This window comes from Cornus florida, unplaced genomic scaffold, assembly GCF_030987335.1.
Source record: "Cornus florida cultivar Cherokee Brave unplaced genomic scaffold, ASM3098733v1 CherokeeBrave_3.0.0_Hap2_Chr09, whole genome shotgun sequence".
Taxonomy (NCBI): domain Eukaryota; kingdom Viridiplantae; phylum Streptophyta; class Magnoliopsida; order Cornales; family Cornaceae; genus Cornus; species Cornus florida.
Window position 1 is genome coordinate 90208234 of NW_026775579.1, and position 14669 is coordinate 90222902.

General features: G+C 34.8%; 1 protein-coding gene across 2 annotated transcripts; it reads left to right on the forward strand.

Moving 5' to 3' along the window:
* The first annotated feature begins 1320 nt into the window (after positions 1-1320).
* Positions 1321-14425, forward strand: LOC132275065 (acylamino-acid-releasing enzyme-like). 2 transcript variants are annotated; one of them, XM_059776445.1, is made up of 18 exons: positions 1321-1519; positions 2827-2999; positions 3154-3463; positions 3614-3835; positions 3929-4144; positions 4273-4347; positions 4936-5074; positions 6270-6421; positions 6518-6600; positions 6690-6811; positions 6921-6999; positions 8047-8224; positions 10128-10188; positions 10326-10448; positions 10759-10956; positions 13053-13121; positions 13868-13944; positions 14051-14425. In XM_059776445.1, the coding sequence occupies exons 1-18, from the start codon at positions 1395-1397 to the stop codon at positions 14112-14114; spliced, it is 2466 nt and encodes an 821-aa protein (XP_059632428.1). In that variant the 5' UTR covers positions 1321-1394; the 3' UTR covers positions 14115-14425. The 2 variants fall into 2 exon arrangements, with proteins under 2 accessions (XP_059632428.1, XP_059632429.1); XM_059776446.1 differs by having other exon boundaries at positions 2830-2999.
* The last annotated feature ends 244 nt before the right edge of the window (positions 14426-14669 follow it).

Sequence of the window (14669 nt, forward strand, 5' to 3'; positions counted from 1 at the left end):
CTTCAAACTAAGATCAAGAGAATTGTCAGACTTTAAATCACTCTCAAGACCTGAAATTCCTAAATAACAACAAAACCATGGAGTTTCTGGTAGAAAGAGCATTAAATCTATTTTGTAGCAAAGATGGCACTATTTTGACTTCTATACAACAAATTTTCAGTATAATAATTTTTGATATGAAAGGCAACCGAACAACAATGACACTATGATAATTATCTTTAAGCATGCTTCACTTAAGAAATTCAATTACACCTTGAAATAAGCTTTTAGGGAAGCTCTTCACATTAGATGTTTTTATGTAATTTGTATTATACTTGTAGGTTTTCTTTGTTGTTTAATACATTAAATACCATTTAAGTAGGATTAAATAGATTAAAAAACTTAGTGGATAAATAGATTAAATTTTTTTGTTTATCTTATTGCAAATATTTTCTCAACAACCAAACAGAGGAATTTCCTAACACTTAAACAATAATTTCAACTCTTTTGAACTAATTTCAAGAACTCTTTTGGACTAATTTCAAGAATCAAGACTAACTCAGAAAAAAAAAAAAAAAACACGCTGGAAAATGGCAAGGCCTTAGGCTAACACACGCTTGGTTCGGAGTTTGGAGAGCTTGCCGTCGATGATGAGGGCATCGGCGTCGGCGGCGGTGGTTCCAGTGGAGACCTCGAGCAGAGAAGAAGGCAAGGAGAGATTTCCAGGTGATCGATGAGTTAATGAAATCGACGCCCTCTATTCACGAAGACAAAATTGAACAAATCGAAACCGAATAACACTTAAAAAAACATTAAATCAAACGTTTGGGTTTCAAAGACTTACACTACTATGAATTGAGCCTCTTCTTCGCATATCACAGGTCGCCTCCAAAATCGCCAAAGCTTAGGGCTTCATAGGAGAGAGAAATTTTCGGGCCAAATGAACTACAATATTTTAACTTTTGCTTTTATACGTGGGCCAAAATGTTGCAAGTAGTTTAATTTTGTTTCGACCGCTACAGTTGTGTTTGGCCCGCTACAGTTGTGAAACATGCAAAAACACCAATTTCTTGCTTCAATTTTTTGGCCTAATTTGTGAAATGTTTTGATACTATGTAAAACAATCCGCCCACTACCAAACATGTTGCAACCCACTTTTCAGCTACAGTACCCAACCTGCAACAAAAACACTAAAACAAAGTAGATAACAAACAGGCCCTAACTAATTTGCTAACTAATTTTTACTTGACGCAAAATGACCCTGTTACACGAACCAACTGTAAGTCCAACCTTACATTTTCCTTGTATAACTTGGATTGGGTACGTACTCTGCACCATGCGCATTTTAGTAGAATTCCCATAGTGTCGCCGAAGAATAGAATCGGGAATAGAATAAAAATCGTTGAAGTTTCGCAATGACGAAGCTATTGTCCACTACTTCAGAGTGGTGCGTCAACTCATTTCGCCCTAGATTCCTTTCTCTGCTTCTATCCCATCGTCGTCCCAAACGCCTCATTGCAAGACCTCTTTCTCTCTCTACGTAATCTCTCTCTCTCTCTAAAATCATATATCTACTTTGCTTTGACGGTTGTTTTACTGATGCTAACTGAGTTCATTGCTACTTTATTTTCTGCTAAATTATCTATTCTGCTTTGTATAGTTTGATTATTTATACTGAATTCACAGTGCTATGTTGATTTCTTATGCACACATGATGTATTGTAATCTAGACGATATAAGAATATACAAGGCGATATTACATAAATTCCTCTTTGTGCATCTTTATATATACATACAAACATATATGTGTGTATATTAGTTTTCTGATTTAATAATTCTCCCCCGATAAGCGATTGAATAAGTTTCAACCATTCTTAGTAGCTGATGTGTGTAAGAGAAGGTGATTCTTTTAGTGGATTAGTATAATTTGTTGTTGGACCTGTTTGGGCTTAAGAACAAACACATGATTAATACACGAAAAGCACTAAAAATGAGTGATCTTCTATTACTTGAACTAACATGCTTTTATTCACGCAATCAGTAATGTCTCATTGAGCTGCAAATTTGAAATTTCTGTTGAGTTGAAAAGAGAACAATTAGTTATGTGTTTAATAGGTAAAATTTTAAGAGCCAATAAAATTGGAATTTTTTTTTCGCTGACACTAAGAAATATTGACAAATAAAAGCCAAGAAGAGCTATTTAAATTTTTTTTTTCCTGACCAAAATCATCAAGTTCACACTTCGTTCTGGGTAAGCTGAAAGCCTGAGATTCTGAAGTGGAATAAAATTATTGCCTAATTAGAAATTGTGTTGTAATTGGTGTTTATACTCCTGGTTCTCCATTGGATTATTAGAACTCAATTGACGAAATAGTCCGCGTTCAGGCATTCCTTTTATACTCAGGTATATAATATAATATTTTTATAAATTGTTTGTGTGTGTTTGAGAGAGAGAGAGAGAGAGAGAGAGAGAGAGATTATCCCTCATTATATATTATATTCTTTTTAAAATTTTTGGCACCTCACTTGAGCTGCTGACGTGGCCCCAACAGATGAGCTGTTAATTTTTTTTTTTTTGGCGCCGAACTGGGATAGTGGTTTTTGGACTGTTATATTCCATGATTACCATTAACTATATTCGTGGTTGGCTTCTCGGTCTTTAATTTTTTATTTATTTATTTATTTCACCATTGGTATATGAACCATACATTCCCTCCTTTGTGAAACATGTTTCCACTTTTTCAGTATCTTACATAGTTTGCACTTGGTCATTTTTGCTTACTGGCTTATAGTCTGCACTTGTTCACTTTTGCCTATTGACATTCTTTTCTTTTCAACTTCTTGTAGAAGATTGTCAGTCTGCTTAACGATGGATTCTTCTAGAGCCTGCCTTCTGAATGAGATGCCAGTGGGTTTAGATACAGCCAATGAGGAAGAATATTCTTCTCAGTCTAAATTGCTTCAAGAATTTGTAAATATCTCCGCCATTGATAAGGCTTGGACTTTTAAATCTAACAATGGTATGCATGTGGCTGATATATTTTTCCATTTTTATTTTGCGCTCTAGTGTGTGGAGGTTTTTTTTTTATTTTTTTTTATCCTTTTCCTTTTCCAAAGCCAACACCCATAGAGTCGTTACTTATGATTTTGTTTTGTATAATAATTTTGCTGCAGGAAAGGGCTCCCAGGCTATGTTTTCAATTAGCCAACCAAATCTTCTAGCCAATAAGAGGAGGAAACATATTTTATCGAGTCATATTTCAAAAGAAAGTAACGGTTCCGTTAGCTTTCAATGGGCCCCATTTCCTGTTGAGATGACAGGCGTCTCTGTTATGATTCCATCACCATCAGGTTCAAAGCTTCTTGTAGTTCGAAATTCTGAAAATGAATCTCCCACTCAATTTGAAATTTGGGGCCCATCTCAATTGGAAAAGGAGTTTCATATTCCTCAATCTATCCATGGTTCGGTATATTCAGATGGATGGTAACTTATTGTGCAAATCAACTCTCCGATAATAAAATGCATGGGTTTTAATTTTAAATCTTTGTTACTTCTGTGTCTTATGCTTTCATTTGGGAGTACTGTTGAAATTTCACAATGTGCATGTCACTTAGAAGTTCTCCTGTGCTACAGGTTTGAGGGAATTTCTTGGAATTCTGACGAAACTCTCATTGCTTACGTTGCTGAGGAACCTGCCCCTTCCAAGCCTACATTTAATGATTTGGGCTACAAGAAAGGTGGTTCCACAGATAAGGACTGTGGTAGCTGGAAAGGTCAAGGGGATTGGGAAGAGGATTGGGGGGAAACCTATGCTGGGAAAAGGCAGCCTGCACTATTTGTCATCAATATTAACAGGTCCAGTTTAGCCAGCTTTTGTTCACATTGATGTTTTGATTGATATGTGTATTCTTTTTTCAGACGTAAAGTCTTTAATATGAATTCGTGCAGCGGAGAGGTACGCACTGTTGAAGGAATTGGGAAGTCGTTGAGTGTTGGACAAGTTGTGTGGGCTCCCTCAACTAAAGAACTACAGTATTTGGTTTTTGTTGGTTGGTCATCAGACACAAGAAAGCTTGGTATTAAGTACTGCTATAATAGGCCTTGTGCCTTGTATGCAGTCACGGCTCCGTTTCATGAATCACAAGCCAAAGAACTTCAATCTGAGTAGGTTACTTGCTCAAGTAAAATGCTCATGTTCCATTAGACCTTTCTGCATATGACTAATATCATGGGGGATATTGAATTGGCAGACTTTGGCTTTCTATTTGATTCAAATTTCTTATTATTTTCAGAGGTAATGCAACCAAAGAAGTGACCGCGCTCAATTTGACTCAAAGCATAAGTAGTGCTTTCTTTCCACGGTTCAGGTTTGTTTTCGTTGCGTACTTAATGTCCACTTTGTTCTGTGCAATTTTAACAGTTGCTTCTTCTCCTATGCATGTGTGTGTCTTTCTCTCTCATGCAATTTTCGTGTGACATAAGTGTTGGACTAAGCTGTAATAGATACTTGTTTCATGGTGTCAGTAATAGTGTGAGCACTCTCAGCTTTTGCATGTCTTATTGCTTGTTAGTTTATTTATTTATTTATTTTTGATAAGTATTGCTTGTTAGTTTATTGGACTAATCCTTGAGGCAAAAAAAAGAAAAGAAAACAATGGTATGATTTTTCAGTGTGTAAATTTGTTCTTCTAGTTGTTTGCAAGGCTGTGGCTCTAAAAGTTTTAGAATTTTACCTTTCACCCCTTGTTATATCTGCTTCTAGTATTATATAGGCAGATCCCGTGGATTACCCCAGGATCATTGTGTTTTCACTTCTTCTATTGCTATTTAACTCCTCATGATTTTGAATTGTCTATGGTAGTGTTTGCTCTGTATTATTGATTAAAACTTTGTATGGTAAATAAAATGAGAAACAGCTGTGGGACCATTGATTGGTAGAAATATTCTGCTTACAGCCCAGATGGGAAGTTCCTTGTGTTTTTATCTGCAAAAAGCTCTGTAGACTCTGGGGCACATTCTGCAACAGATTCACTTCATAGAATTGATTGGCCAACTGACGGAAAGCTCAGTCCATCTGCAAAAATTGTTGATGTGGTGAGCACTTCATCTGTTATCTGTCAAATTTAATTCTGATAATGACTGTTCAGTAATCATTGTCTCCATTTCTTGGTGTCAAGTTGTCGATACTATTCTATCAAGCATGTCTCTTAATGCTTGCATCATACTAGAATGCGAGCTTGTACATGCCATTTATTGAAAATTTTGTTCTTTTGAGTTTGTTCCTTCCTTGGTGATATCACTTTTTAGCATTTGGTGGGACATAAATTTTTTTTTCTGTTCTAAATGAAATTTGGTGAAAGAAATTTGTTTTAGGGTATTTGGCAATATCCTGAATATTGAATTAATTGAGTTGAACTCATCTCCTGCTATTTATAACTCTAGTAACACGTGCTGTGATTCTTGTCTCTCTCTCTGTATGTTGGGGGTGTTGATGCTGGTGGATACTTGACTTCTTTTGCATTGTGTAAGCAAGCTATGAATGTTGATTCCTTTATATATTTATTTGTTTCCTTCTGAGTGAGTGATTCTTTTAGACGCATGCACAAGTTCTTGCACTGTTACAGGGATAAAAACTTTAAAAACTAACGGCTACTGAATTTTTATTTGTGATAATCCCATTCTTGATTTTGGTGGAATGGAATTTTGCTGCACCGCCATTGTTTCAAATTGTCCAAAGGCATAGTGTCGAAAGTTGGCGGCAATATGTTGCATATTAACTTGAATTAGATTGGATTAATAATGGTTGGCTTGGACTGTGAAATAAATTGTAAAGAACTTGTAAAGTGGATTATTAAGCATTATGAAGACTAAATTGTGTAATATATGTGCGAAATCTAGAACTGAAGAAAAAAATTCATGTAATTTGGAACAGCTTCATTATTCCCCAGTTAGGAAATTAGGTTCAACACGTGTATAAGTTATTAATTGAAAAAGTCAACCGTATTGTAAATATCCATCGTGACTTTTCTGATGAAGCATGCGTGCACTACATATGCGAAGTTCTATCCATGATAACCATGGAAAACTCCACGTGCACTATTATCCTCGGATACTGTATAAGCAGTTTCCTTGTACTAAATGTTTTAAAGAAAGCTTTTATGTAGAGAATAATGATATATTTAAAAGATGGTATCTTATTCCATATAGCATTTTTTTTTTTTTTTTCACAAGTTATTCGATGTAACATTTTATTACATTTACCCTTGTCTCACCCTATGTACATTTGCAGGTTCCTGTTGTGATGTGTGCCGAGGATGGTTGCTTTCCTGGGCTTTACTGTTCAAGTTTCCTTAGTAAACCTTGGCTTTCTGATGGATGCACGATGATTTTATCTTCCTTCTGGGGTAGTACTCAAGCGATTCTCTCTGTGAATGTATTGAGGTGACTACCACAACGTCCTCTCTTGTCTCATCAATGTATAGATCTTGTTGATCTTGCTCGTATATTTATCATGTGATATGTTTTTCTATTTTACAGCGGAAATGTATCACGAATCAGCCCTAGTGACTCAATTTTTTCTTGGGATGTCCTTGCACTAGATGGGGACAATATGGTTGCTGGTAACAGTAAATGCTGATGCTTTTTCATAAATTTTTTATCGTGATGTAAAAAAAGTGAAATTAATTTTATGTTTTTTCTGTTTTTGAAGTATGTAGCAGTCCAGTTGATGTCCCCCAAATCAAGTACGGTTATTTTCTTGAGGATGCATCTTCGCCTGCCTCGTGGGGTTGGCTAGATGTTTCAAGTCCCATATACAAATGCTCCGAGAAGGTCTATTATATCCTTTTGTTACTGCCTAAACTATTTCTTCATGTAGGGATTAACTTTTTAAATGGTTAATTTTTTTGTCAACCTAGCTTCTTGCGACAATGTTTTACAGGTTAAGAGTTTGCTCTCATCTCGTCAGTTTAGTATAATGAAGATTCCAGTCAGGGATGTTTCTGAGAATCTTACAAAAGGTATCATATGGCCATCTGGAGTTTATATAGAACCTTTTACCTCAATGTTGAATGCAATTGAGACCAGGGCTAGATGTTTGGGTGCCTAAGTTCCCAATAATAACCATTTTCTTCCATATCTTTCAAGTATTTGTATACCTACCAACCGACTTAACTTTGTATTAAGTATCTGTCAGTCAATGTCTTTTTTGTATATATAAGAAAAGCTGTTATTTCTGGTTGCCCACTTTGTTTCATCCTTCACTCTTTGTTTCTTTTCTTTTATATCTGATTCATAAAAAATCTGAACTCTTTCTCAAAATACAGATTTTTTGCCTTTCAATTTTGTGTTCCTTGACCGATCTTCTGTCCCTATTAAGACGTACCCAGAACAATTTTTTTTTTTTTTATAATTTTATTTTGTTACCACTAAATCCTTCCCTGATAATATATGAGCGATGTGCTGAGTCAGTCTGTACAATGGAGGTTTCTCTTGAGTCATGTGCTGACATTAATGATTATCAGTCCTCACTAATATTGAATCAATGAATGTGCTAGAGGAAAGCTGCTGTTACAGTATCCACATGCCACGAAGCATGACCTATTTTCATAATTGTTGATTTTGGAGCATTTCTTTGATACTTACCTTTTGTCTCTTTCTACATTTTCCATGCAGATTCCAGTCTCAGAAAACTTTCTAACTGAATAGCCATGCGTAGAGTTTTAGTATAGATCTTGAGGATCCCAGATTTTGAAGCTAGAGTTTATAGAAAAATATATTGAGGGAGTTGGTATAACTACCACTAGATTTTCTGCATGATCCCTGTATTGGTGCTACACAATAATGCAACCATCAATAAAAAGAGGACTAACTGAAATATCATTACTAATAGTATGATGTAAAAGTTTGACATGTTTAATAGACTCTCCTTATGTATTACAATGTGTTAATTGTTACTGAATATAGAATAAGAAATTTGAACTAGCAATGTAACTTGCTGGTATCATTACTTCTTGTTTATTAGTTAACTTCAATTTATTGGCTTTTTCGTATTCAAATTGTTTTAGGTGCCAGAAAACCTTTTGAAGCTATATTTGTATCCTCCAATTCCAAGAAAAATGACACGTGTGAGCCACTAATTGTAATACTTCATGGGGGACCTCACTCTGTCTCATTGACGAGCTATTCAAAGTCCTTGGCATTCCTCTCTTCAATTGGTTACAGCTTGCTGATTGTAAATTATAGGTTAGTCATGGGTTTTTCTTTTCTGCTCTGGTGTTTTTAAAGGTCTGAATAAATTGATCATGAATTAGTCACAGCGATTAAGGATACATGAACTGCTAACTAAATCCTGTAACCTAAAGAAATTATTATGTGGAGTATTAAATCCCTTAACATCCGAGTTGAACTGGATCTTCAAAAGCATTTAGAAGGCATATAAAGTATATTCTCAGTGATATTAAGAAGTAAAAGAGAGATAAAAATAAATAAATAAAGTATGCACTGTCAATGTTTTTTTTTTTTTTTTTTTTTTTTAGAACATGCCAATATCCATAGTTTGAATCTCCTACCAAAGGTGAGTGTTGAAAGATTTAAAAATTGAATTGAAGAGAAAAATTAAACATGAAGAACACAAGGAAAGACACATGAAGCCCAAAGGGCTACATCACCCTTATCATATTCTCTCTTAAGATTGTTTACAATGAGCACCTCTATTTATAGGTGAAAGAACAAAGCGATAAATATGGAAAATACATTAATGGAGGATTCATAAAATCAATCCCATAAATCTCTCCAATCATATTTTATCATAGACTAAAATCATTCCCACAATATTTTCAGAGCAATATTCTGTGGAGTAATTTAAGGTTCCTATAATAATATTCTCCAACAGTGAGCATTGAGGCAGCATGAGGTTCTTCCTCTTGTGCCTTAGACTTTAGGGGTCAACCTCATGGCATTTAAGCCTTCCCTCAGCTTTACGTTCTGGCATGAGCCTTAAATCACTTTGCAACCCAAGTTCAAGCAGCTATTTAAGCCTTTGTGGGACAATTAAGGTTTGAGTTAGGTTGATACATTTACTACAGCAAGCATGTGTAGTTTTTTGATTAATAGAAAATAGTATGATGATTTTTCTTGAACAGTTCATTAGTCAGAGCACTTGTGCCAGCACACATAGAAAATTATTAAAAACTTTTAAAAGTTGAGATGGAAAAACATTGTTTTCTTAAAAAGACTGATCTTCTTGGCTAGTGGATGGACTTTGTTTCTTTTAGTTTTCCTGTTTTATTTATTTATTTATTTTGATAAGTAAGAAATGTATAAAAAGCGCTCAAAAGGGGAGCGCATCCCAAGAGAACAACACAAGGCCAAAAACAGCCTCTAAGCCTTCAAAGAGCCCAAAAAATCAACAATTTCCTCTAAAAATCTATAATCTCTACCTGAGACCCAACAAAAAAGAGTGGAAACAATAGAGAACTTAAGAAAAGAAATCGGCCTCTCCTTCCCATCAAAATATCTCCTATTCCTCTCTAGCCAAATACACCACCACACACAAAGAGGCGTAGCCCTCCAAGCATCACGAATAGGGACCCCCACAGAACACCCTCTCCAAGCCTCCTATTCCTCTTTAGTTTTCCTATTTGTTAGATTATTAATTTGTTTTTGTTATGACTAACGTAGCGAACCAAGAACAAAACTAGAATCACGACAAAAAAGTAAACACGCCACACACAAAGAACACAAAGATTTAGGGAGTTCACCCAAAATCTGGGCTACACCTACTTTCGGGTCGCGGCCGGACCTGGAAAAATTTTGGGCCACAACATCACTGTATCTTTAGGTTTCTCCATTGTTCTCATTTTGTGCAAGTAGCCAATTGAAATAGCCATTTCCAACACTTTTCTTGTGGTATAATACCTGTTCACAATAATCTTTCTTTACCATAAGATTCTTTATTAGTTTCAATTGAGTGATGTGATTGCAGTCCACACGCTTAGGTATGAAAAATCTGGACAAAGTAATAGTCTTTTGGTACTTTTACTATTACGCGTTAAAGGAGCATTCTTTCGTTATTATCTTATAATCAATAAAGCAATGGTGCTGTTCTTTTATTTAAGCATCTTCTAATTATGGTAATTTATCTCAGAGGTTCATTGGGATTTGGTGAGGAAGCATTGCAATCTGTCCCAGGGAAAATTGGATCTCAGGTGCTTATTATACAGTCTACTTCAGCTATTCATGCTTCTATATTAAAAAGTTTGAATATTTTTAGTTCTATTACACTATGTCAATGTAGTAGCTGGGATTTCTTGTTAATCCTAATATCTTATCCTTATATGAGCAGGATGTCAATGATGTGCTCACTGCTATAGATCATATTGTGGACATGGGACTTGCTGACCCATCCAAAATAGCAGTACTTGGCGGTTCCCATGGTGGCTTCTTGACAACCCATTTGATTGGCCAGGTTAGATAGTGTTACAAATACTAGCTTCTAATTGTTTATATATGTATATACCCTTGTTCTTATTTGTACCTTGCATAGACTTCTTTTTGTCCTCTCCACCATTTCTTGGATTTTTACTTTGCGGATGCTACTTGAAAACTCAATGAGGCCACTAGAAGTTTGGTATGTACTGTACGTACATTTATAGGATTTGGTTGTAGGAGTTCCCAATCCCATTCTCAAATGCAAATTATTTCTTCTAACTCTTTTTGTTAAGTTAGCAGGGACTCAACTTTAGAAATGGATTGTTATTGGCACTTTAATTGTGCAGGCGCCAGAAAAGTTTGTTGCAGCAGCTGCAAGGAATCCTGTTTGTAACCTTGCTTTAATGGTTGGTACAACTGATATCCCAGATTGGTGCTATGTGGAGGCCTGTGGAGTTGAGGGAAAATCTAGCTTTACAGAAGCATATCCAGCTGAACATCTTGCTCTCTTTTACGAGAAGTCACCTATTTCGCACGTCTCAAAGGTATGCTTTCCATGAAACTATGAGGAAAGGTAATTAAACAAGGATTAAGGTAAGAATCTACATGCCATGGATCTACTATAGAGGCCATTTATTCATTAAGGCAATTAGTGGTGTTGGGAGAATATCATAGGAGTGATATAAGCCTTGATAGTATATTGATAGGAGTGATTTATGGGATTGATTTTAGGAATCCTCCATCAATGTATTTTCCATATTTATCACTTGTATTCTTTCACCGATAAATTGAGGTGGTCATTGTAAACAAAACTAAGAGAGAATATAATAATAGTGATCTAGCCCTTTGGAATTTGTGCCGTGGATATAGGCCGTAGTGGCCGAATCACGTATATCCTTTTGTTGTTTCATTCTTAATTTCTCTCTTCAATCTTTTATTTTTTTTGTCAACAAGTGGAATATTGTGCAAGCAGACAAAAAAATCTAGACATGGTTTTCATAGACTTTTAGAAGGCATATGATAGAATAACAAGAGATATAATTTGGTGGGCTCTACGAAGAAAATATATTTTTGTTAAATTTATAAAACTTATTCAGGATCTGTACAAGGTTACAAAAACTACAGTCTGTATAGTGTATTCTATGCGGGGGGAGTAGACTAATGATTTTCTAAAAAGTAGTGTTACACTGAGGATTAGCTCTAAGTTCATATTAGTTTATGATAATCTTGAATGAAATAACGAAAGACCAGCAACAAGATATCCGTAGTGCATGCTTTTTGCTGATGATATAGGGCTATTGGATAATTCCAAGGAAATCTTAGCAATAAAATTAGAAACTTAGCTTTATATCGAGTCAAAAGATTAAAAAATAGTTGAACTAAGACGAGATATATGAAAGGGAAATATAGTAATGCTGCAGAAATGATAATATAGCGATAACAATTCAAAACCAGAGCATTCCTCAAAATAATCATTTTTGGATATTTAGAATCAGTGATGCAAAAAGACTAAGAAATAGATGATGACATAAGTAGTAGAATTGGAATAGGTTGAATAAAATGAAAGCAAAATAGTGTTTAATGCGATAAACGAATATCAAACAAGTTAAAAAGGAAAGTATATAGGATAGTTGTTAGACTGGCTATCACATATGCTTTAAAAGAAAAAAAAAAAAAAAACCAAGTGCGACACATTCATGTGGCTGAAATATGAATAATGAGAGGGATGGAATGAGTAACTAGAAGAGATAAGGTCAGCGTAGATCGGTAGATACACCAGTGAGAAGAGTAAATTGGTTTGTATAGAAGGGGAAAGATAAAGGAATCAACCAAATCTAACCTGGAATGAAATAGTGAGAATTGATTTAAAAAAAGTAAATATAATAGGAGAAATGACTTCTAATAGAAAAGAAGGGAAAAAGAGAATCCATGTGGTTGACCTGTTCATAGTAGGGATATAAATGCAATGATGATGGTGATGATGAACAGTATGCCTTCCATAGACATTAATTGTTATGTTATGTAGTGTCTTCAAGGGCTTTCGGTAAATACATTATGGATTTTGGGAGGAATTAAGATTATGTATAAATATTTGTAGTTATCAAAAAAATGTATAAATATTTGTAGTTAGATACTACTTAACAGCATCCGTTACATACATTTGCAGGGTACCACATGAGCCTACAAGCCTTTCCTTTTTATCATTCTTTTTCTTTTTTCAAAGAAGGGGATGAGGGGAACATGTCCAGTCACACCTTGCAATTTAGCATTTTTTTTTATAGTGCTACAAACAATGGGAAACAACATCCTGATCCTGATTAGTGATCCAAATCCATGCATGAATTGAAAAGATGAAATCCCGAAGATCCTTGGTATAGAAAATACTAGTATATCGGTTGTACAATATAACTACAGTAGTTGTAGAAAATATATTCTAAAAAGTTTTTATTTGGTAAGTTAATAGGTATGTACAAAGTTGAGCATGCTTATAATCTAACCTTCACAACCCTTAAACAGCTGAGTTAGTATTTGCTAGTATTTCCTACTTTCAAGGATAAACCATAATCTTTTGGACAATTACGTTATTTAGTAGAAGCCTGTTCTTTGTAGTACTAAAGGCCTTTATTGATTATATTTACAGGTCAAGACACCAACAATTTTTCTTTTAGGTGCTCGTGATCTCCGTGTTCCAGTTTCTAATGGTTTGCAGGTGAGATCTTTTGTACTCTGAATCTGAATCTTTGTTTTCTTCTCTATAGAGACACTGAATGTTGTGTTTCAAACATAGACATTGGGTGTCAGGCATGAAAACTCTCCACATGGGGATGTGGCTATATACGTGCAAGCCTGTGAATATACTGTATTAAACAATTATAATTCTCTATATCTGGTGTGTCTTTGCGTGCATAGCATCATAGTAGAACAATGGCAAAAGCAATTGTTCTGAACAATTGCACGGTCTCTTGAATACCCTCTTGCTTCTGAACTTCTTTCAGATATATAAATGACGCTTTCAAGTGTTCAAATATTTAAGATTCATGTCCACAAGTGTCGTACATATATAATATTTATCATTAACATCTGTCACTTGCATCTATAGTTTACTGAAAACTGATAGTATATCACCTGGTTGAGTGAAGAAAATGATTGCCTTATCCAGCCATTCGTCCTATATTTTCTGCTATGTTAGAATTGTTGGACACAGAAATATAAAAACAGTGATTTGGGAAAAAATAAATATAAAAACAGTGGAGCTTTTCTAGCCCCATATTTTCTCTCAATTTTTTTAGATTTATTGAACTGTATAAACAAATTGAAGTTGACATTAACTTCATATTTCTTTTGAGGGGAGGTAGGTGAGCTTTTGATAGTCCAAATAGCATATTTTTTATGCTTTGTTGGTTGCTAAATGGGCATAATTGATAATGTGAATCCCTTGATGTTTGATTTGTGCAGTATGCACGTGCATTGAAGGAGAAAGGAGTTGAGATTAAAGTGATGGTGTTTCCCAATGATGTACATGGAATCGAGAAGTAAATTTTCCCCCTTTGTGCTTTTACACATTATAGTCAATTTAATCAAAATTCAGGCTGACCGTGCATTTTACATTGAAATATGCGGCATGTTTCTGTTTCGCAGACCACAATCCGACTTTGAAAGCTTTCTCAATATTGGAGTCTGGTTCAAGAAGTATTGTAAATAAGCATCCACTTCAGATCTTTGTTACCCTTCTGATGGGGATACGCTGCTCAAGTATAAACTCCATTTGGTTAATAATGTAATTTAATAGGGAATTACTGGCATAATCATTTTAAATTATAAGTGTTTTCTTGCTGAAGCATGCTGTGGAAGGATTTCGGATACGACAATTTCAGTGTTGCTCTACATAATGTAATATTATCATCTGTAGGATTAACTGCTGTGGCCAATTCGGCGGCATATCCATAAATTCTAAAACTGGTTATATGAACTTTGAACACAAGAAGATTCAGGCCATTCCTTTTATTGATCCCAGATTTGGAGATCTGGAAAATCGTAGTAGTTAGTGTTTCTTGGAAAAGGTTGGTTTGTGAAAAAGTTCAATTTAATTCAGTTTTCAGCAATGTTCATCAAACGCAATTTTCATCAATTTATATATATATATATATATATATATATATATATCTAGTTCTGAAATTATCTTCAGCTATGAAGTCAAACGTTTATATTCTATTAGACAGGAACTGGTATGGTGTTTATTATTTCCTTGATTTTTCTC

Coding starts and splice junctions, on each gene's coding strand:
- LOC132275065 (XM_059776445.1), top strand. CDS start 1,395: ATGACGAAGCTATTGTCCACTACTTCAGAGTGGTGCGTCAACTCATTT. Junction 8,225..10,127: donor TTGCTGATTGTAAATTATAG/GTTAGTCATGGG, acceptor AATTTATCTCAG/AGGTTCATTGGGATTTGGTG. Junction 13,945..14,050: donor GATGTACATGGAATCGAGAA/GTAAATTTTCCC, acceptor TCTGTTTCGCAG/ACCACAATCCGACTTTGAAA.